The following is a 16,134-nucleotide window of genomic DNA, read 5'->3' on the forward strand; positions in this document are numbered from 1 at the left end:
GGAGGGAGAAAGAGAAGGAGAGAAACATGTGATACAAGAGAGAAACATCAATCAGTTCCCTCTGGTAAGCAAGCGCCCTGCAACCTAGGCATGTGCCCTGACCAGGAATTGAACTGGTGGCACTTTGCTTTGCAGAACTACGCCCAACCAACTGAGCCATGCTGGTCAGGGCTGTACTGTTTTATATTTCCATTAAAAAAATGCACAAAAATCCACCAACATTTGATTAATTGCCAATATTTAATTTTAGACATTCTAGTGGTTATGCATTTTCCTGATAAATATGGGTGATGAGCTTTTATCATGTGCTTATTGGCAATTGTGTGTCTCCTTTTGTGACATCTGTTCAAATCTTTTACTTAGGTTTTCTTATTAAGTCATCAACTTATTATGAGTGTTGATGGTGTCATTCAAAGAGAGGAAATTTTTAAAATATATTTTATTGATTATGCTATTACAGTTCCATCCCCCCCTTTACTCCCCTCCTCCTTGTTCCTGTTTCCCACCATCATCCCCTCATCTTAGTTCATGTCCATGGGTTGTACACATAAGTTCTTTGGCTTCTCCTTTTCCTATACTATTCTTAACCTCTCCATCTATTTTGTATTGACAATTTATGCTACTTATTCCCTGTATTTTTTTCCCCATTCTCCCCTCTTCCCCTCCCCACTGATAATCCTCCATGTGATCTCTTTTTCTATAAGTCTGTTCCTGTTCTTATTGTTTGTTTAGTTCAATTTTTTTTAGGCTTGGTTGTTGATAGTTGTGTTTGTTATTTTATTGTTCATATTTTTATCTTCTTCTTAGATCAGTCCCTTTAACGTTTCGTATACTAAGGGCTTGTTGATGATGAACTCCTTTAACTTGACCTTGTCTGAGAAGCACTTTATCTGCCCTTCCAATTCTAAATGAAAGCTTTGCTGGATAGAGCACTCTTGGATGTAGGTCCTTGTCTTTCATGACTTTGAATGCTTCTTTCCAGCCTCTTCTTGCCTGTAAGGTTTCTTTTGAGAAATCAGCTGACAGTCTTATGGGCACTCCTCTGTAGGTTACTGTCTCCTTTTCTCTTGCTGCTTTTAAGATTTTATCTTTAATCTTAAAGATTAATGTAATTATGTAATTACATAATTATGGGTAATGTAATTATGATGTGCCTTGGTGTGTGCTTCCTTGGGTCCAACTTCTTTGGGACTCTCTGAGCTTCCTGGACTTCCTGGAAGTCTATTTTCTTTGCCAGTTTGGAGAAGTTCTCCTTCATTGTTTTCAATTTCTTGCTCTTCCTTTTCTCCTTTTGGCACTGCTATGATTCAGATGTTGGAACATTTAAAGTTGTCCTGGAGACCCTAAGCCTTTCCTCATTTTTTTTGAATTCTTGTTCCTTCATTATGTTCTGGTTGAATGTTTATTTCTTCCTTCTGATCCAAACTGTTGATTTGAGTCCTAGTTTCCTTCCCTTCACTGTTGATTCTCTGTACATTTTCCCTTATTTCACTTTTCATAGCCTTCACTTTTTCCCCTATTTTGTGACCACACTCAACCAATTCTGTGAGCGTCCTGATTACCAGTGTTTTGAACTGTGCATCTGATAGGTTGGCTATCCGTTCATTGCTTAGCTGTATTTTTTCTGGAGCTTTGATCTGTGTTGGGAACCGCCCTGACTGGTATCAGAAGCTGAAACCCCCACCTAGGCTAAGGCTAAGGGAATGCCCTTGGAACCGTAAGCCAGCAAGGAGACAAAAGCTTATCTCCCTGGCAGGAATGCTGCTTCTGCTGCTTTATTCATAACTGAACCCCAAAAAAGCTTGGTCGGTTAGCCAAAGACGGGTAAGATTCCCCACGGGGGGAATGACCTAAGACAGGCACGATCACTTTGGGAGGCCCCCCAAAAGAAGGACTTGGGGGGCTGCAGCAAAAGGGGGTGATGGACCCTAGCTCCTCGGCTTTGACATAGCCTGAGTTCTCATCATCTGGGAGAAAATCTCCTTATCTCTTGGTTGCCTTAGTTCCCTTGCTCCACCTAAGCCTGAAACAATGACAGGGTGGTGCAGCTCTGTGCTGAAAAGGGCGGATTCCCCGGGTGATCAGGCCTAAGAAAGAATATGTAAATTACTGTGAAACCTTCGTTTAGAATGCTCTCAGTTGAATGAGAGGGGTCCAAGGAGGAAGTTATGTTCCTCAAAATCTTACAGCTCTTTGACCTTGACTCAAAATAGACCGGCAGAGTTCCTTGTTTTCTATAGTTCCTTACTTCCCCCTAATGAGTACTGTACTTTACCTGAATTATTATGCAAAATGAGCCCAATAAAAGCAGGTATGGATGGTAAATCGGCGTGCTCCCCACTAGGGGGGGTGGCCATTTCGTCCCTACTTCCCCACAGAAACTGGTCTGTCTCTGTGCGTGTTTTTTCTCGCGTGTTTTTCGGCAAGCCATCCGCAGCATTCCGTGGTCACTGCTCGCCGGTGACCCACGCGCAACAGATCTGTTCTTTTGTTTGGGCCTTTTTTGGTCTCCGCATGCCTGCTACGTACAAGGGGCGGAGCCTTAGGTATTCATCAGGTTGGGGCAACCACGTCGCTGTGTTGTAATGCTGTGTGTGGGGGAAGGGGTCTGAGACAAAACAATGGCTCTTGCTTCACTCTCTGCCGGATTTCAGTCACTTCCCCCGCTTCCCACAAGTCCTTCTGGTGCTGATTCCCAGGTAGGTGTCTTTGTGTATGTTCTAGGACCCTGTGGGTCTCTTCAACGAACTCTCCTGTGAGGCTGGGAGTTTCTCTCATTGCTGCCTCAACCCCTGCAGGTGTTTTCAGTCAGAGGTTTTGAGGCTTATTTTCCTGTGCTGGGAGCCGGGGTCCCACCGTCTTCTGGTTTATCTGCTCACAAATGTGGGACTGCCTGCTCCCCCAGCAGCTGCCTTGCCCACCCTGGTCCTTCACCGCCGCTTTGCCCTGACCCCTCTCTGCCCAGCCGCCTGACCCCGCTCCTCCTACCGGTCTGGATGAATTGTGTCTACTTTAACTCCTTGGTTGTCGGACTTCCATACAGTTCAATTTTCTGTCAGTTCTGGTTGTTTTTTGTTTCTAAATTGTCCTTATTTTGGTTGTGCAAGGAGGCACAATGTGTCTACCTAGGCTTCCAACTTGGCCGGAAGTTCCCAAAGACAGGAAATTTTAATTTGGATGAAATCCAATTTATCTTTTTATTTTTATTTTAGAGATGGTGTTTATTATTGAGGGGTAATTGACATACAACATTATACTAGTTTCAGGTGTACAATATAAAGATTCAATATTTGCATACACTGTGAAATGACCACCACAATAAGTCTGGTTACTATCCAGCATCATATGCAGTTACAGAAAAATATTTTTTTTGTGATGAGGACTTAAGATTTTACTCTCTTAGCAACTTTCAAATATGTAATATAGCATTATTAATTATAGTCACCAGGTGATACAGTATTTACCTATGATTACTTATTTTATGACTGGAATTTTTGACCCCCTTCACCCATTTTTTCCACCCCACACTTCCTGACTCCCCTCCCCAACCCCTCTGCAACCACCAATTTGTTCTCTGTATCTATGGGCTTGGTTTTTGTCTTTCGTTTGTTTGTTTTGTTTTTTTAGATTCCACATATAAATGAAATCATATGGTGTTTGACTTTCTTTATCTGAATATTTCACTTACTATAATGTCCTCAAGCTCCATCCATGTTATCACAAATGGCAAGATTCCATTTTTTTTATGGCTGAATAATATTTCATTGTATATGCTGTGTATACCATCTTCTCTGTCCATTCATCGATCAGTGGACACTTAGGTTGTTTCCATATCTTGGCTTTTGTAAATAATGCTGCAATGAACATGGGGGGGGGTGCATACATCTTTTCAAATTAGTTTTTGTTTTCTTCAGATAAATACCCAGAAGTGGAATTTCTGGATCCTATGGTAGTTCTATTTTTTTTTTCTTGAGGAACCTCCGTAATGCTTTCCATAGTGGGGGCACCAATTTACATTCCCGCAATGGAGTACAGGGTCTGCATGTACCTGGACTGGGTAACATCATTTTGCTCTAAAAACTGGCTGCACCAACTGCATCTCCAGGTCCTTGTCATCATTTAGCATCATTCTGTTTTCTAATTTTTGCCAATCTAGTATAGACATAAAGCGATATCTCATTATTATATTGTTTTAATTTGCATTTCTCTGATTATAGTGATTCTGAAGCTATTTTCATGTGCTTATTAGCTTTTGAAGTTTGCTCGTTCATTTCCTTGGCCCATTTTCTCCACAGAAGTTGTTGTCTTTTTATGGTTGTCATGCAGGACTTCCTTGTATATTGTAGCTGTTAATCTCTTGCCATTTTTTGACCTTGTAAATTACTGTTCTGTAATCTGTTCATTAACTTTTGTCCATGATGCCATTCATTAAATATAAATCTTCACTTTTAATGTAATCACATTACACAATTTTTAATGTATGATTTGTGCTTTTGAAATATTAAAAGTTTTTTCTTGCCCTTAGTTCACAAAAATATTCCTTTTACATTCTCTTGTATTGATTTTACATTTTACCTTTCATTTTGAGTATATTACACCATCTGGGACTTATCTTTTTTTAAGTATTTTTAAAAATTTTTATTGTTGCTCAAATACAGTTGTCTGTATTACTCCTCCACCCCACCCACCCTCCTCCCCTGATTCCCAGGACTTATCTTTTTATTTTGGTTTAGATAGGGGTTTTCTTTTGTCCAGATAGTGAACCAGTTTTTCTAATATGTGTTTTAGGAAAACAATCCATTTCCCCCATTGTTTTAAGGTGCCCCCTTTGTCACATACTAATTTCTCACGTATACACATGTCAGTTGGCGACTCTGCTCATCCTTTGTTTCAACAGAAGTTGCTTTAACCATTAGTGGACTTATGTTGTTGCATAGAAGTCATAGAGAAAGTTTAATAGAGTTCTTAACATACAAATTGAAATTTCATTTAGATTACATTGAGTTTATAGATTAATTTGGGGAGAGTTGATATCTTTATGTTAAACTGTCTCACCTAAGAACGGGGAATGTCTCTTCACTTATTCAGATCATCAACTCTGTTATTAGAGTGAAAATTCTCTCCACAGAGATTACATATGTTTTCAAACAATCCCCACTTAATAATTTAAATTGCTATTATGTATAATATCTGTGTATTGTTTATTAGTCATAGCTGTTATAGAAATATCCAACTGACTTTTGTAAGGTGATCTTGTATACAGCAACCTTGCTGTTTTTTAAAAACTAGGTAGTGATCAAGTGATCTATAAATGATAGTTTTATCTCTTCTCTTTCAGTTCTTACACCTCTTCTTTTCCCCTCTTGGCTCTGTACAGGAACCCTAGAACTCTGCTCAGTGGTAGCGATGATAGTGGACCTCCTTGTATGATCATAATTTTAAAGAGAATGTGTACAGTGTTCCCATTAATATAATGTTTGCTGTAGATCTTTTGGTATATGACCTTCATCAAATTAAGAAAGTTACCTTCTATTTGCTAAGTGTTTTTATTACAAATAGGATTAAACCTTATCAAAAGCCTTTCCACATTAGGATAATAATGATTTTTCTCCTTTAGTCTATTAATGTGGTGAATTACAGTGATAAATTTCTGTGATAATAATGAACCATCCTTGCATTCCTGAGATAAATACCACTTGATTATCATGGTTTTTTAAATACATTGTTGGATTTCATAGTTTGTATATAGGATCTTTCCATCTACTAGATTCTGTCTTCTTAGTATTTACTCTAGATTTTAGAATGGATATTTAGGGAAGATTGAGGTTATTCAGTGTCTTTATTCTCCCCATGAACATTCCAAGGACCAGCTTCTACGCTACTACTGTGTAATGTTTTAGTTCATGCTCATATTTTTTAATTTCACAAATCAAACATTAGAGTTTTACAATATAAGTATGTCAATATTTGCTAATTTAAAAAACCCACTTCCTTACTCACTTTTCCTTTGTGCATCTCAGCCCTCCCGTCTAGGATAATTTTCCTAAATAGTAGTGAAGAGCATTTACTATGTGGCAGGTACTGTTCTGAGCACTTTCAACATATTCTCATTTTAATCCCCCAATAACCCTGTGGAGTACATACTATATTCCTTCTGTCTAAAGAAAATCCTTTAGAACTTTTTTCTCTGGATTTGTTTTTGTTGTCTGACCTTCTTTCCCTTTTGGGGGGCTGGTGAGGGACGTTGCTGTCTGTCCAGAAGCTTGGGAGCTCTCAAACACATGAGAGTGTGTAGGATATCTCAGGGAGAAAGCAAACATGGAACAGACACAACCTTGGGAGTATTAGAGCTCATATATTGGTCTTGCAAGCCTTCCCTCAAGACGGTGCCCTCTGGAACTGCAAAGCCAAGGTCCAGAGCCACCGTAGTGGAGGCCAGCTGGAGGGCTTCTGCACCGGGGAATGCCAACCTTTTCCCAGCAAACAAGAGCTCTGACTGCTACACTCCCTTTACCCATCTGCTATACCCCTGGACTCAACCGGAGGAGGAAATGGCACTGCCCAGAATTAACTAAATGTTAACATACCTTTCTGTCCCTCCCGGAAGCAAGGGTGCTCCAGGGATCAATGATGGGTGCAGTTCAAAGCGCTGGAGGTCATTGCTATGTTACCGCTTGTATCAGGTGTGAACAAAGTGAGATGGCCCCAGTCACAAGCCTGAGCAGTGCTGCTAGACACAAGAGCTCAGAAAGGACTGAACAGTGAAAGTGGGTCCTAAGCAGTGCCCTTAGCTCCATCTCCCATTCGCCTCTGTTTGGCTCTGAGCATCCCTGGGGTGTGCAGTCTGTGGGGTGAGAAGGCTCTGAGGGCCTATAAACAGGGACCCTGGGAGGCAGAGCTGGAAGCTGCCTGCACCAGTCAGATTCCATGCCCCAAGACACCACTGGGGCAACAGAGTTCCGAAGCTGGAGTCGGAAGCCCAGGTCGTATGTTTTTCGGGCCTTTTTCCTGAAAGGCACTGCTCTCTCCTGCCTCCCAGCCAAGGCACCCCCTCCTCTTCGTGTTGGTCCCCTGGAGCCCTGTGTCCTCCCTCCTAGCACTAAGGACCGTCTTCAGAAAGCAACACATGAAACCGTTTTCAAACTGACTTTAATCTTTTTTTTTTTTTGCTGCTCAAATACTGTACATGCAGAAGCCATGTGAAGAATTTTTCTCCTCAAGGGAATTGGCAAGAACGTTGTACGAACGGCCAGCAAGTCCTTCCCAGCTGTCCACCTGCCCCCCAGGAGCCACAACCAGTTTGGAAAGACGCTGCACACAGAAAATGTATAGAGCACAGATATAAAAAGCTAATTGCTTCTTACCTAAACAGTGTGCTTGTCAGTCCCTATCAGCTATCTCCGTTTTTGCAGGATGCATTTGGATATTCTAAAAAAGGGTTCCTGCCTCCTGCGAATTTATATTCTAAAGGAGTGGATAGAACAATCAGGCCAACTTTTGCTATGGAAGCAGCCACTCTGCCTGCTGAGATGGTGTCTGCTAAAAAGCATTCTGGAGGGAGGAGTGGTTTTAAGAAGCAAAATACTTTAATGGGAAATAAATTCCCTCCCTCCATGCATCAGAGAGCATTTCCTCTAAAATTCTCCAATGTTCAACTTTCCCACTGTCGTCATTCTAGAAGCAGCAGTGAGGACTGGCCCAGCCTCGCCTGCTGGTGGGGATACTGACCTACACAGGATGCAGCTGAGGTTGTAACATCACATCAGCACCTTGAAAATTGTCCACTGTAGACACTTCTTAATTATTTCTCATCAGGACACAAGAATCAGAGTAAACCACAAAGAGGTGGGAGCATTTGCTAGGATTCGAGAGCTCTTGTCAGAAGCAGCACTGGGCGTGGACGGATGAGGACCTGCACCCAGTGTGGGCACCCAGGGCTGGAGGAAACCAGCCCATGGAGCCGGGTGCCAGGTGCGCCAGGCTCACAATCCTCATCAGCTCCAGATCAGACTTTTAAAACCTGGAGGGAACCATGGAACCACTAGCAAATGCGCTGACTTTGCAGCTGAGAAAGCAGAGGCAGAAGAGTGAGGAGTCTTGCACACGGGCACTGTTTCTGGCAAACTTTATGTAACAGCCTTTGACGGTCCATCTCCAGCTGTCCAGACCATGGACCAACGGGGTCGATGCTCTGTTGCCCTTGGGACTCCCAGGGCTCATTTCTGCTAGCAAAGCTCTCTGGAACTCAGTCCCAGGGGCCCTTCCTGGCGTTGGGGTGAGCTCCTCCGGAAGCCCAAGATCCCGTCCTCACTGGCCAAGTTGCCAACCAGAGCATTGGGAGGTTTTGCCAAAGCAGTTATGCTTTTCAGTGAGCACTCCCCGCTCCCCACTGGCCTGTCTAGGCCCCTGAGAGAATGCCAGTTTCTCTCTCTGGTGTGTTTCCCTCACAGGCACAGCCACGCTGGGCCCACAAAAGCCCAAGGTCAGGGTTGGGGGGAGGGGGATTTGCTTTGCTACATGGAAAGATTAAGCCCTTTGTCAGAGAACAAGGCCCTACCTTCGGGCAGGCCTACATGGAGCCGGTGCCCAAGGAGGCCAAGTTGCTCTCTTTGGCATCACTGACATTGCTCTGAGATGCTCAGGCACGCTTTCAGAATGACCCTTTCTCGGCCGGACCAGGTCAATCCAGCCCCCATCAGGCCTCGCCTGGTCAGGAGGCACTCCCCTGCCCTTGAATAGTGATTGCTCCGTTTTGCCCCAGTCAATCTCTTCTAACTTGAGTGAAAGCAGACTAGAGGGAGAAGGCGGGGGACAACAGTCCACATTCCCATCCCCCCTGCCCCATCATCCGGTGAAAGATGATGCAGTACCGGAAGCAGCATGTTAAAGACCCTCTTTACATGTCAGGATAGTGGAGAAAACACTGAGGAGAGGAAGAGAAAGATAGGGGTCGGCAGGGCAGTGGGCTGCGTCTTTTCCATCTCCTTGCAGCCACTGCAGAAATACTGCAGGACCACCCCTGGCCTTGAATGACGTGCCATCTCTCTCCACCCAGGTGAAGGACAACTCATTACAATATCAAACAAAGGCAGCAATTTTTTGCAGAGTTTGCACAGTGCGGGGAGCAATCAGAGAAAGAGAACAGCAGCTTTACTAAAGTCCTGCTACTTTCTGGGCAGAGGAAGATGGGGGATCAGAGGTATTAGAAGCTGTGGAGGCCTGGGAGGGAGTAGGGGGGGAGGAGCACAGGTCTCCTGGGCAGCGAGGCGAAGAGCAAGAACCCTGGTTGGGTGTCAGGGCTCCTGTAACGCAGTCTGAGTTGTGCTACATTTTATTTCCAAGGAAGTACTCTTGGAGTGTCCTGTCATCTTTAAAAGGGGGCGCTTCTGCTCTCCTCAAGGCTGGCAGTGAAGAAGAGCTCAGGCATGCCTGCCCCGGTGGGCGTCATGACCCTGGGAGAAGGGGCTGGACCTCAGCGCTGCAAGGGGCAGTGATCCCACGAGTGATGAGGTACACAGGTGCTCCCTCTCTGCAGCTCCTAGGTTCTGCCTCGGCCAGTCCTGGCCACGCCTGGGACTTGCCGCATTCCGAAAGCCTCAAAGTGTTCCTTCCCTAGGAGAGCTGGGGGGTGGCGGAGACGGCATGGGGAGCAGTTCTGGAGATGGTTCGTCCCTGAAGGATCACATCCCCCTTGTCAAACTGAGACCTGGCCCATTTAGTAGAGCCTGATTCATACCGAAGGCCCATCACAGACTTCCCTGTAGGGAAGCAGTCTACGAAGGAAGTGGGACAGATCGAACAGAGGAGAAATGTGAAGACAGATGCTCTGAATCATTGTCACGGGGCCTGCCCACAGCCCAGCATTGCTGCAGGGCCATTTCTGTCTCTGCCGTATCTTCCACGAACCCTGCCGGAGCAGGAAGATGGAACAACAGAGCCCCGGTCTGTAATCAGCTCCGGGTTCCACCTGGGCTGTGGGGGCGTTTGGACCAGATACTGTCCCTGGCAGTGAATTGGGTCCCAGATCAGGGAGAACTCTGGGAGGTCACATTCCTTCCTCCCCCACCATCCCCTCCTTGAAGGAGAGATGCTCCTCACCCCAGAGATGGCCAGGGGTGACACCGGAGCCCCCTCCTCTTCTGGGACAGGGGGACGCCAGAGCGGCCTCTCAGGCAGGCCCCTGCACCCGGGATGCTGAGGACAGACCCTCACCTCCAGCCAGTCACCATCACACACATACGTCAGCCTCACACAACTTCACCCTCATGGGGGGAAATCCAGTGGGGATTAGTAACTTATTTGGTGCAAAGGGTTAAATAGACTAATTCCCAAGGTCAACTTGCGGGGAAATGACTTCCCATTAGAGGTGGAATTGTGGAGTAGCCCAACCCCTGGGCAGCTTCGGCCGTTGGGGACTGTAGGCAGCTCAGACTCAGTTAGCAACCCAGGACGCCCTGCCTCTGGCTGGAACTTCCCCGTGCTAACCAGCCTCCCTCATGCCCCAGGCAAGGGGCACTGGCCTCCAGCTACCCAGCGGCAGCCTCTCTGCGGGCAGCTCCCACCTTCTCTCATGGTCTCTCTGGGCCCTTGAGAAATGAGGTGATATCCTCCCCCAACCCGGGTGTGGCTGCATGGATCACCATTTGGTGCTACACCAGCTGATGTCTGCACTATCACGAATAATCCCACCGCCCCGGGTGTATTTTCACACCCTCCCGAGGGTGACCTCTCTGGAGGTGGACGCATCGCGGACAGGACATAAAAACACCCTTCTGTGAGCAAGGTGCCTCCCCCTCCCCACCCCCAGACCCGAGAGCACGGAGCCCTTTGCTTCACTCGAGAAACACGAGAAATGCGCGCACCAGCCAGCCACCACGATGGGAGAGGATTTCTGCAGAAAGAGAAAAGGGCCTGTGGCCTCCTCCCTCTCTTCTGCGCATACGACGTTTCTCATCTTTGATACAAGAGCGGAGGCTCGGGCAGGAGACGGAAGCCCAGAAGCCCAGAAGCTCATTGTATCACCTACTCTTTGTCTGTGGGCAGGACCGATGGGGTCCCGGTTTCTGCCCCTTTGGAGGAAAGGCACTGGCCTCCGGCTTCAGACTAATGTGGATCCTGCCCCAAAAAGAGGCCCCCTGGCGGCGGTGGCTGTGTCTCCACAGAGCCTCCGCCCCCTGCCCCTCTCACAGCCCCCCTCCAGGCCTGTCCCGCTTCGGTCACAGATGGCTCGAGCACTCCAGCTCTGAGACTCTGCGCTGTCCCTGGGTAGCCCCTCGGGCGGGTGTCCTGGTTAGAGTCACTGCAGCGCTGGGGATGACCACGCCTGGGGAAGAGACAGAGCTCGCCCCCTACCGCATGGACCCCAGGGCTGCTGTGTCCATCTCCTGGGCTACCTCTCACCTTTCACCCTGGACCTGAGGTGGGGAAAGGGACAGACTTAAGCATTCCTGAGCCAGACTCCAGGGTTCCCAGCAGACACCTCACAGGGTCCAGGCACTGGTCCCCACACACAGGGCCCAGCTGTCAGATCAAGTCAGAGTCTGAGTGGCTTTGGGACGCTCCAACTGGGTGGGTGGAATGAAAGCAGGGCAGGACGGGTGCCTAGGCCACTCTCCAAAGGGCAGTGACGGAGCACATGGAGGCAGGGAGGCTGAGAGGGGTGAGTATTGCTTGTACAGAGCTGGTGACAGTGGCAGTCTAGGGTCCAGAGCCAGCCTGTCTGTGGAGCCAGGACACTGGGGCTCACGTGAGGCTCCCAGACAGCAACCCTGGCCTAGACGTGAACAAAAAGTAGAGCCCCAAACAGTTAACTTCAGGCAGCTAGTCCCCACATGTCGGACAGGATCCTCAGTAGTGGCTCAGAGCCTGTCAGCCCCCACCTCCTTATCCCAACAAACAGCCTCCCTCTACCTGGAGGAGCCCTGCTGGGGACAGGGCCACCCTCACAGCCTGGGGAGGACTGTCTGCTTTGGCAGATTACATCCCCTCTGAGGGCCTCCTCCTGGATGCCAAGACGCTCCACCCACACCTCCGGGGGTCCACTGGGAGGGCTCCTTTGGCATGTCGGAGGTGAGCTGGCGTGGAGGGAGGTAAGAGGTGAAGGGCAGTGCTAAGGGAGGTAGCGGAACTTCCCTCTAAGGTATCTGGCCAGCAACCCTGGGAACTAAGACCTCCTCCTGTTTTGCTTGTAGGAAGGAGGTGGCTCCAGTTCAAGGGAGGAAGCGGTCTCCAAGCCCTCAGCTCCCTGGGCATCTTTGCTCCCTGGGCCCTGGCCAGGGCACTAGATGGGCATGCCTCATGCTGCAGGGGCACTCGGTGGGGAAAGCTGCCAGAGTGCTGGGTGGGAGGAGGGGCGTCACGGTTCCCAGAGGGGCCTCGAGGTGGCCAGCTGCAGTGGATGCTACATTCCTCAAAAAAAGCAGCAGTGCTGGGAGAGGCAAAGGCAGAACAAAGAACAAGACAGGAAACTCAGCAGGGACCACCAAGAGGCACAGGCGGGCTCTGCCCCGGCACAGGACCAGGCAGGGCCGCGTCCCCCTCTTCCATCCCTGGCCTGAGGGGCAGTCATGTCCACACAACACGTAGGTTTCTTTTCAACGAGACACAGAGGGACACGGATTTCAGCCCATGTGGTCACCAAGACTGACTATACCCAGATAAGTGAACGGATAAAACATGGTCACACACGGACACGCACACAAACACACACACACACACACACAGACTACACTCTCCACTGCCAGCTGGGACGCGCCCAGCAGCCAACAGGCATGCAGCAGGGCGAGGGGCCAGAAAGACGTGAGACTATGTACAGGGGAGGAGGAGGGGTGCCAGCAGGTACCCCTTCCCACACCGCACCCCAGCCTCTTTCCGAGGTCCTTAGGAGCACGAGGGGCTGGTGGCACTCTCCAGGGAGGACTGGGAGAGGCGCCTGGTGAGGGATCCGAGTGTGGAGTCTGCCACGGAGGACGTGGGGAAGAGTTTGTACCAGCCGGTGACGGCGGCACTCAGGTCCAGCTCGTCCAGCATGATCTGGGCCATGCCCATGAAGCACTTGTGGTCCATGCGGCCGTAGTCTCCCCAGACGATCACCTACCAGTGGGGAGGAAGAGAGAGGAGCTGAGCCGCCTCCCCGACTCCAGCTGGGCAGTGGGCCCAGGAGCCCACACGTCTCACCAGGGCACAGATGGGACAGAGAGAACCGCAGCTCACCGGTTTCAAGCAACAGCTCACTGCGCACTTAAGGAGTGCCAGGCTCCAACCTACGGACTTTATATTTATCATCTCAATTGTTGCAACCGTCCAGGTGGAGGTACTGTGTATTATTTCCACAAGGAGGAAACTGCTGCTCAGAGAGGTTACTTAACGAACCAAAAGATACACAGTCATGGGTGGCAGAGCTGGGAATGGACCCGGGTCTGACTTCCGGAGCCCCCAGGACCCCGGGTGCCAGCCTTCTCCAGGAAGGAGCAGACGGAGACTCCGGGACCTGGGTCACAGCCCCCGCTCTGCCCCCGCCTCACAGCGTGGCCTGGGCAAGCCCCTGGCCCTCACTGGACCTCAGGGTTCCCACCCACCCATAAAACTGGGAGAGGGGAATAGATTAGCTCAGTGATTTTTGAAGTATTTTTATTGGTGAATTCGTTTTTCAAAACGGAATCCCAATATATATAAGAAACTGAAACAACCAAGACCGAACTTCCCCCACAGAACCCTAGGGTTCATCCGTTCCTACTGTGTGCACTCTAAGAGCCCCTGCTGAAGAACCACCTCGGCCCAGAGCAACAGCCCGAGATGAGAAGCCCCACAGCCCAGACACCCCCGGGCGCAAGCCTCCCCTCCCCCCGCTACGTGGCCTCAGCCAAGGCCGACAGCCCCTCAACCCCACTGCTGCTGAGAGTTAGCGAGCAGCTGTCTGTGCCAGGCACTACGGGAGGCCCTCTACAGGCATCTCTCACTTTATCTTCACATCATACTACAGCTAGGAAGCAGTCAAGCCAGAACTTGAACTCAGGACTGAACCCAGGATTGTGCTCTACGCCCACGTAACCTCTTGCCACCAGGGTCACTTCATCTATGAAACAGGCATGATGACCCCTTCCTCCCAGGACCGTAGTGAAGCGTTTGTCACTCTCACGTAGTTGGGGTGAAGAGTCGTTACCCTGACCTGGGCTTGTCCCTAGGTCCCTAGCTGAAACCTCACTCAAAGCACTTCATCTTTCTGAGACTGCTTCCTTATTTGTAAAATGCGGAGAATCACACCGGCTGCACAGGATCATCTCGAGGCTGAAGCGAGGTCACAGTCGGAAAGCAGCTACCACCGAGTTACCCTCCAAACCTTGGTGTCCTTATGAATCAACCAAGGGCAGTAACATCTCACTGGGCTGTGAAAATAAACGGCCAATGCATATCAAGGCACCTGGCACGGGATGAATCATAAGTGGAACGCATTCCAAATTGTGACTCGCAGTCTCCGAGGGCTGCTCTGACACACTCACCTGCAGTACCTTGCCCTGCGGCCCCTCGTCAAAGAGCAGAGCCTGCTGGTACCGGGGGTCACAGGTCTTCTTGGCCACCTTTGTCTTCTTCTTGGCCAAGCAGGCCCCATTCTCAAGCAGGTAAACCTTGATATAGGTGGCTGCGGATGGGAGAAAACATGGTGGGGAGGGGTCCAGGAGAGACCGCTGTGCCCCGCCCCCTTCCCAACCTCCGGGTGGCCCTGGAGGCGAGCAGGGTGAGTAGGGAGAGCTGACCGGTGGACAGAAGGTCGAAGAGACTGACTCAAGCACTGAATCCTCCGTCCTCTCCTACCCCTGCCCCTACTCACTGGCTTTCTGGGTGAGCCGTGGCTCCGGTGTCCGGAAGACCGATTTAGGCCAACGGGGAACTGAGGACTCATTAGACCTAGAGCTCAGCTGCACACCCCTCCCTGGCAGGACCCCATCTCCAAAGTCCTTCTCCCAGATGCTCAGCCTCACCTGGGAGGGATTTGGAACCAGGTTTGGGGGTCAGGCCCCGAGCCTCGATCACTTCCACCTCCAGCTGGCCACTCCGGTCCATGATAGCAACATGCACGTCCCCTGCAAGGCAGAAGAGGGACAGTCCAGGCAGAGCCGGACCAGGGCAGAGCAGCCAGCGCTGTGCAGAATGCCGGTCTGCAGAAGACACTACAACCCCGGTCGGGGCACAAGGTGAAGGGAACTACATGTGTGAGGACTGCCCTCCGGAGACCACTTTAAAGCGGCTGAGGAAGGCTCTGAGTCTAAAAGGTCCCCTGGGGTAGGGCGAGAGCCTGACCCTCAAGGGACATGCTTGGGGACAAAAATGGCTGCCAAACCCCCATTTAAGTCTGGTTAATCAAGGGGCCTCTGTTTTACTGAGCAGAATAGGCAAGCCAGGGGGCCAGAGCTCCCTGTGTCAGGAAACCAGAGGGAGGCTGTGGGCTCAAAGGCTCTTATCCACCTTCTCCACAGCAGCTCCCAGCCGTGCCTCTAAACAAGCCAAACAAATAGACAAAGATTATTAGCTGAAGAGATGCTGAGACATGAGCCTGCCCAGGACACGAGGCGCTCCCTGGGAACGAGGACCTGCTTGTGTCCCTGCCGAGGGACGAGGGGGAGGCCAGCAGGTGTCCCAGGAGCAGAGCACTAAGAACCCCTCACTGTGCTCCACAGAACGGGTTATTCAGCTGCGGCCAGTTCTATGGTGGGGTCTTGTCAGTTATCTGATTTCCAGAACCCTTGGCTCTGTTCAAGTTCTGCTGGAATTTGAAATTATGCATTAGTCACTTGGAACATCCTTCAAGGGAGTGCAGACTCCTATGCCTGGTGCAGAAAAATTAAAATAGGCCAGTCTGTGGGTTCGGCCACCCATTTTAGATTCTCTGAGCCATTATGCTGTTGTTTGTTTTTGGTATTTGGGAAGAAGCAAATACAAACAAAGACATTCTTGAATTCATCCCCCTCCCTCCAAGTACCCCGACCTCCCACAGGGAAGTGGGAGGGGATGTTTCAGGAATTGATCTCCCTGTCTCACTTGAACATCCCCAAGATGGGCAAACGCAACACTGTCACTTCCAGTTTTGAACACCAGGGGGCACCACACACACAGTTCTAGGCTGTGATGGAGCTTTTG

General features: G+C 49.5%; 1 protein-coding gene across 1 annotated transcript in view; it reads right to left on the minus strand.

The window, feature by feature from the left end:
- Positions 1–7,138: 7,138 nt before the first annotated feature.
- The window catches only part of RIMS3 (regulating synaptic membrane exocytosis 3), a 38,985-nt gene continuing 29,989 nt past the window's right edge, over positions 7,139–16,134 (minus strand). Inside the window, exons 6-8 of the mRNA XM_045859662.1 lie at positions 14,979–15,080; positions 14,499–14,638; positions 7,139–13,092 (exon numbers count right to left, since the gene is read on the minus strand). Of these exons, the coding sequence (XP_045715618.1) occupies positions 12,880–13,092; positions 14,499–14,638; positions 14,979–15,080 (455 nt within the window). The 3' untranslated portion in view covers positions 7,139–12,879. The remainder of the gene's footprint in view (positions 13,093–14,498; positions 14,639–14,978; positions 15,081–16,134) is intronic.

The sequence above is a fragment of the Phyllostomus hastatus genome, unplaced genomic scaffold (assembly GCF_019186645.2).
Source record: "Phyllostomus hastatus isolate PE091 unplaced genomic scaffold, TTU_PhHast_1.1 phas_scaffold_182, whole genome shotgun sequence".
Classification (NCBI taxonomy): Eukaryota; Metazoa; Chordata; class Mammalia; order Chiroptera; family Phyllostomidae; genus Phyllostomus; species Phyllostomus hastatus.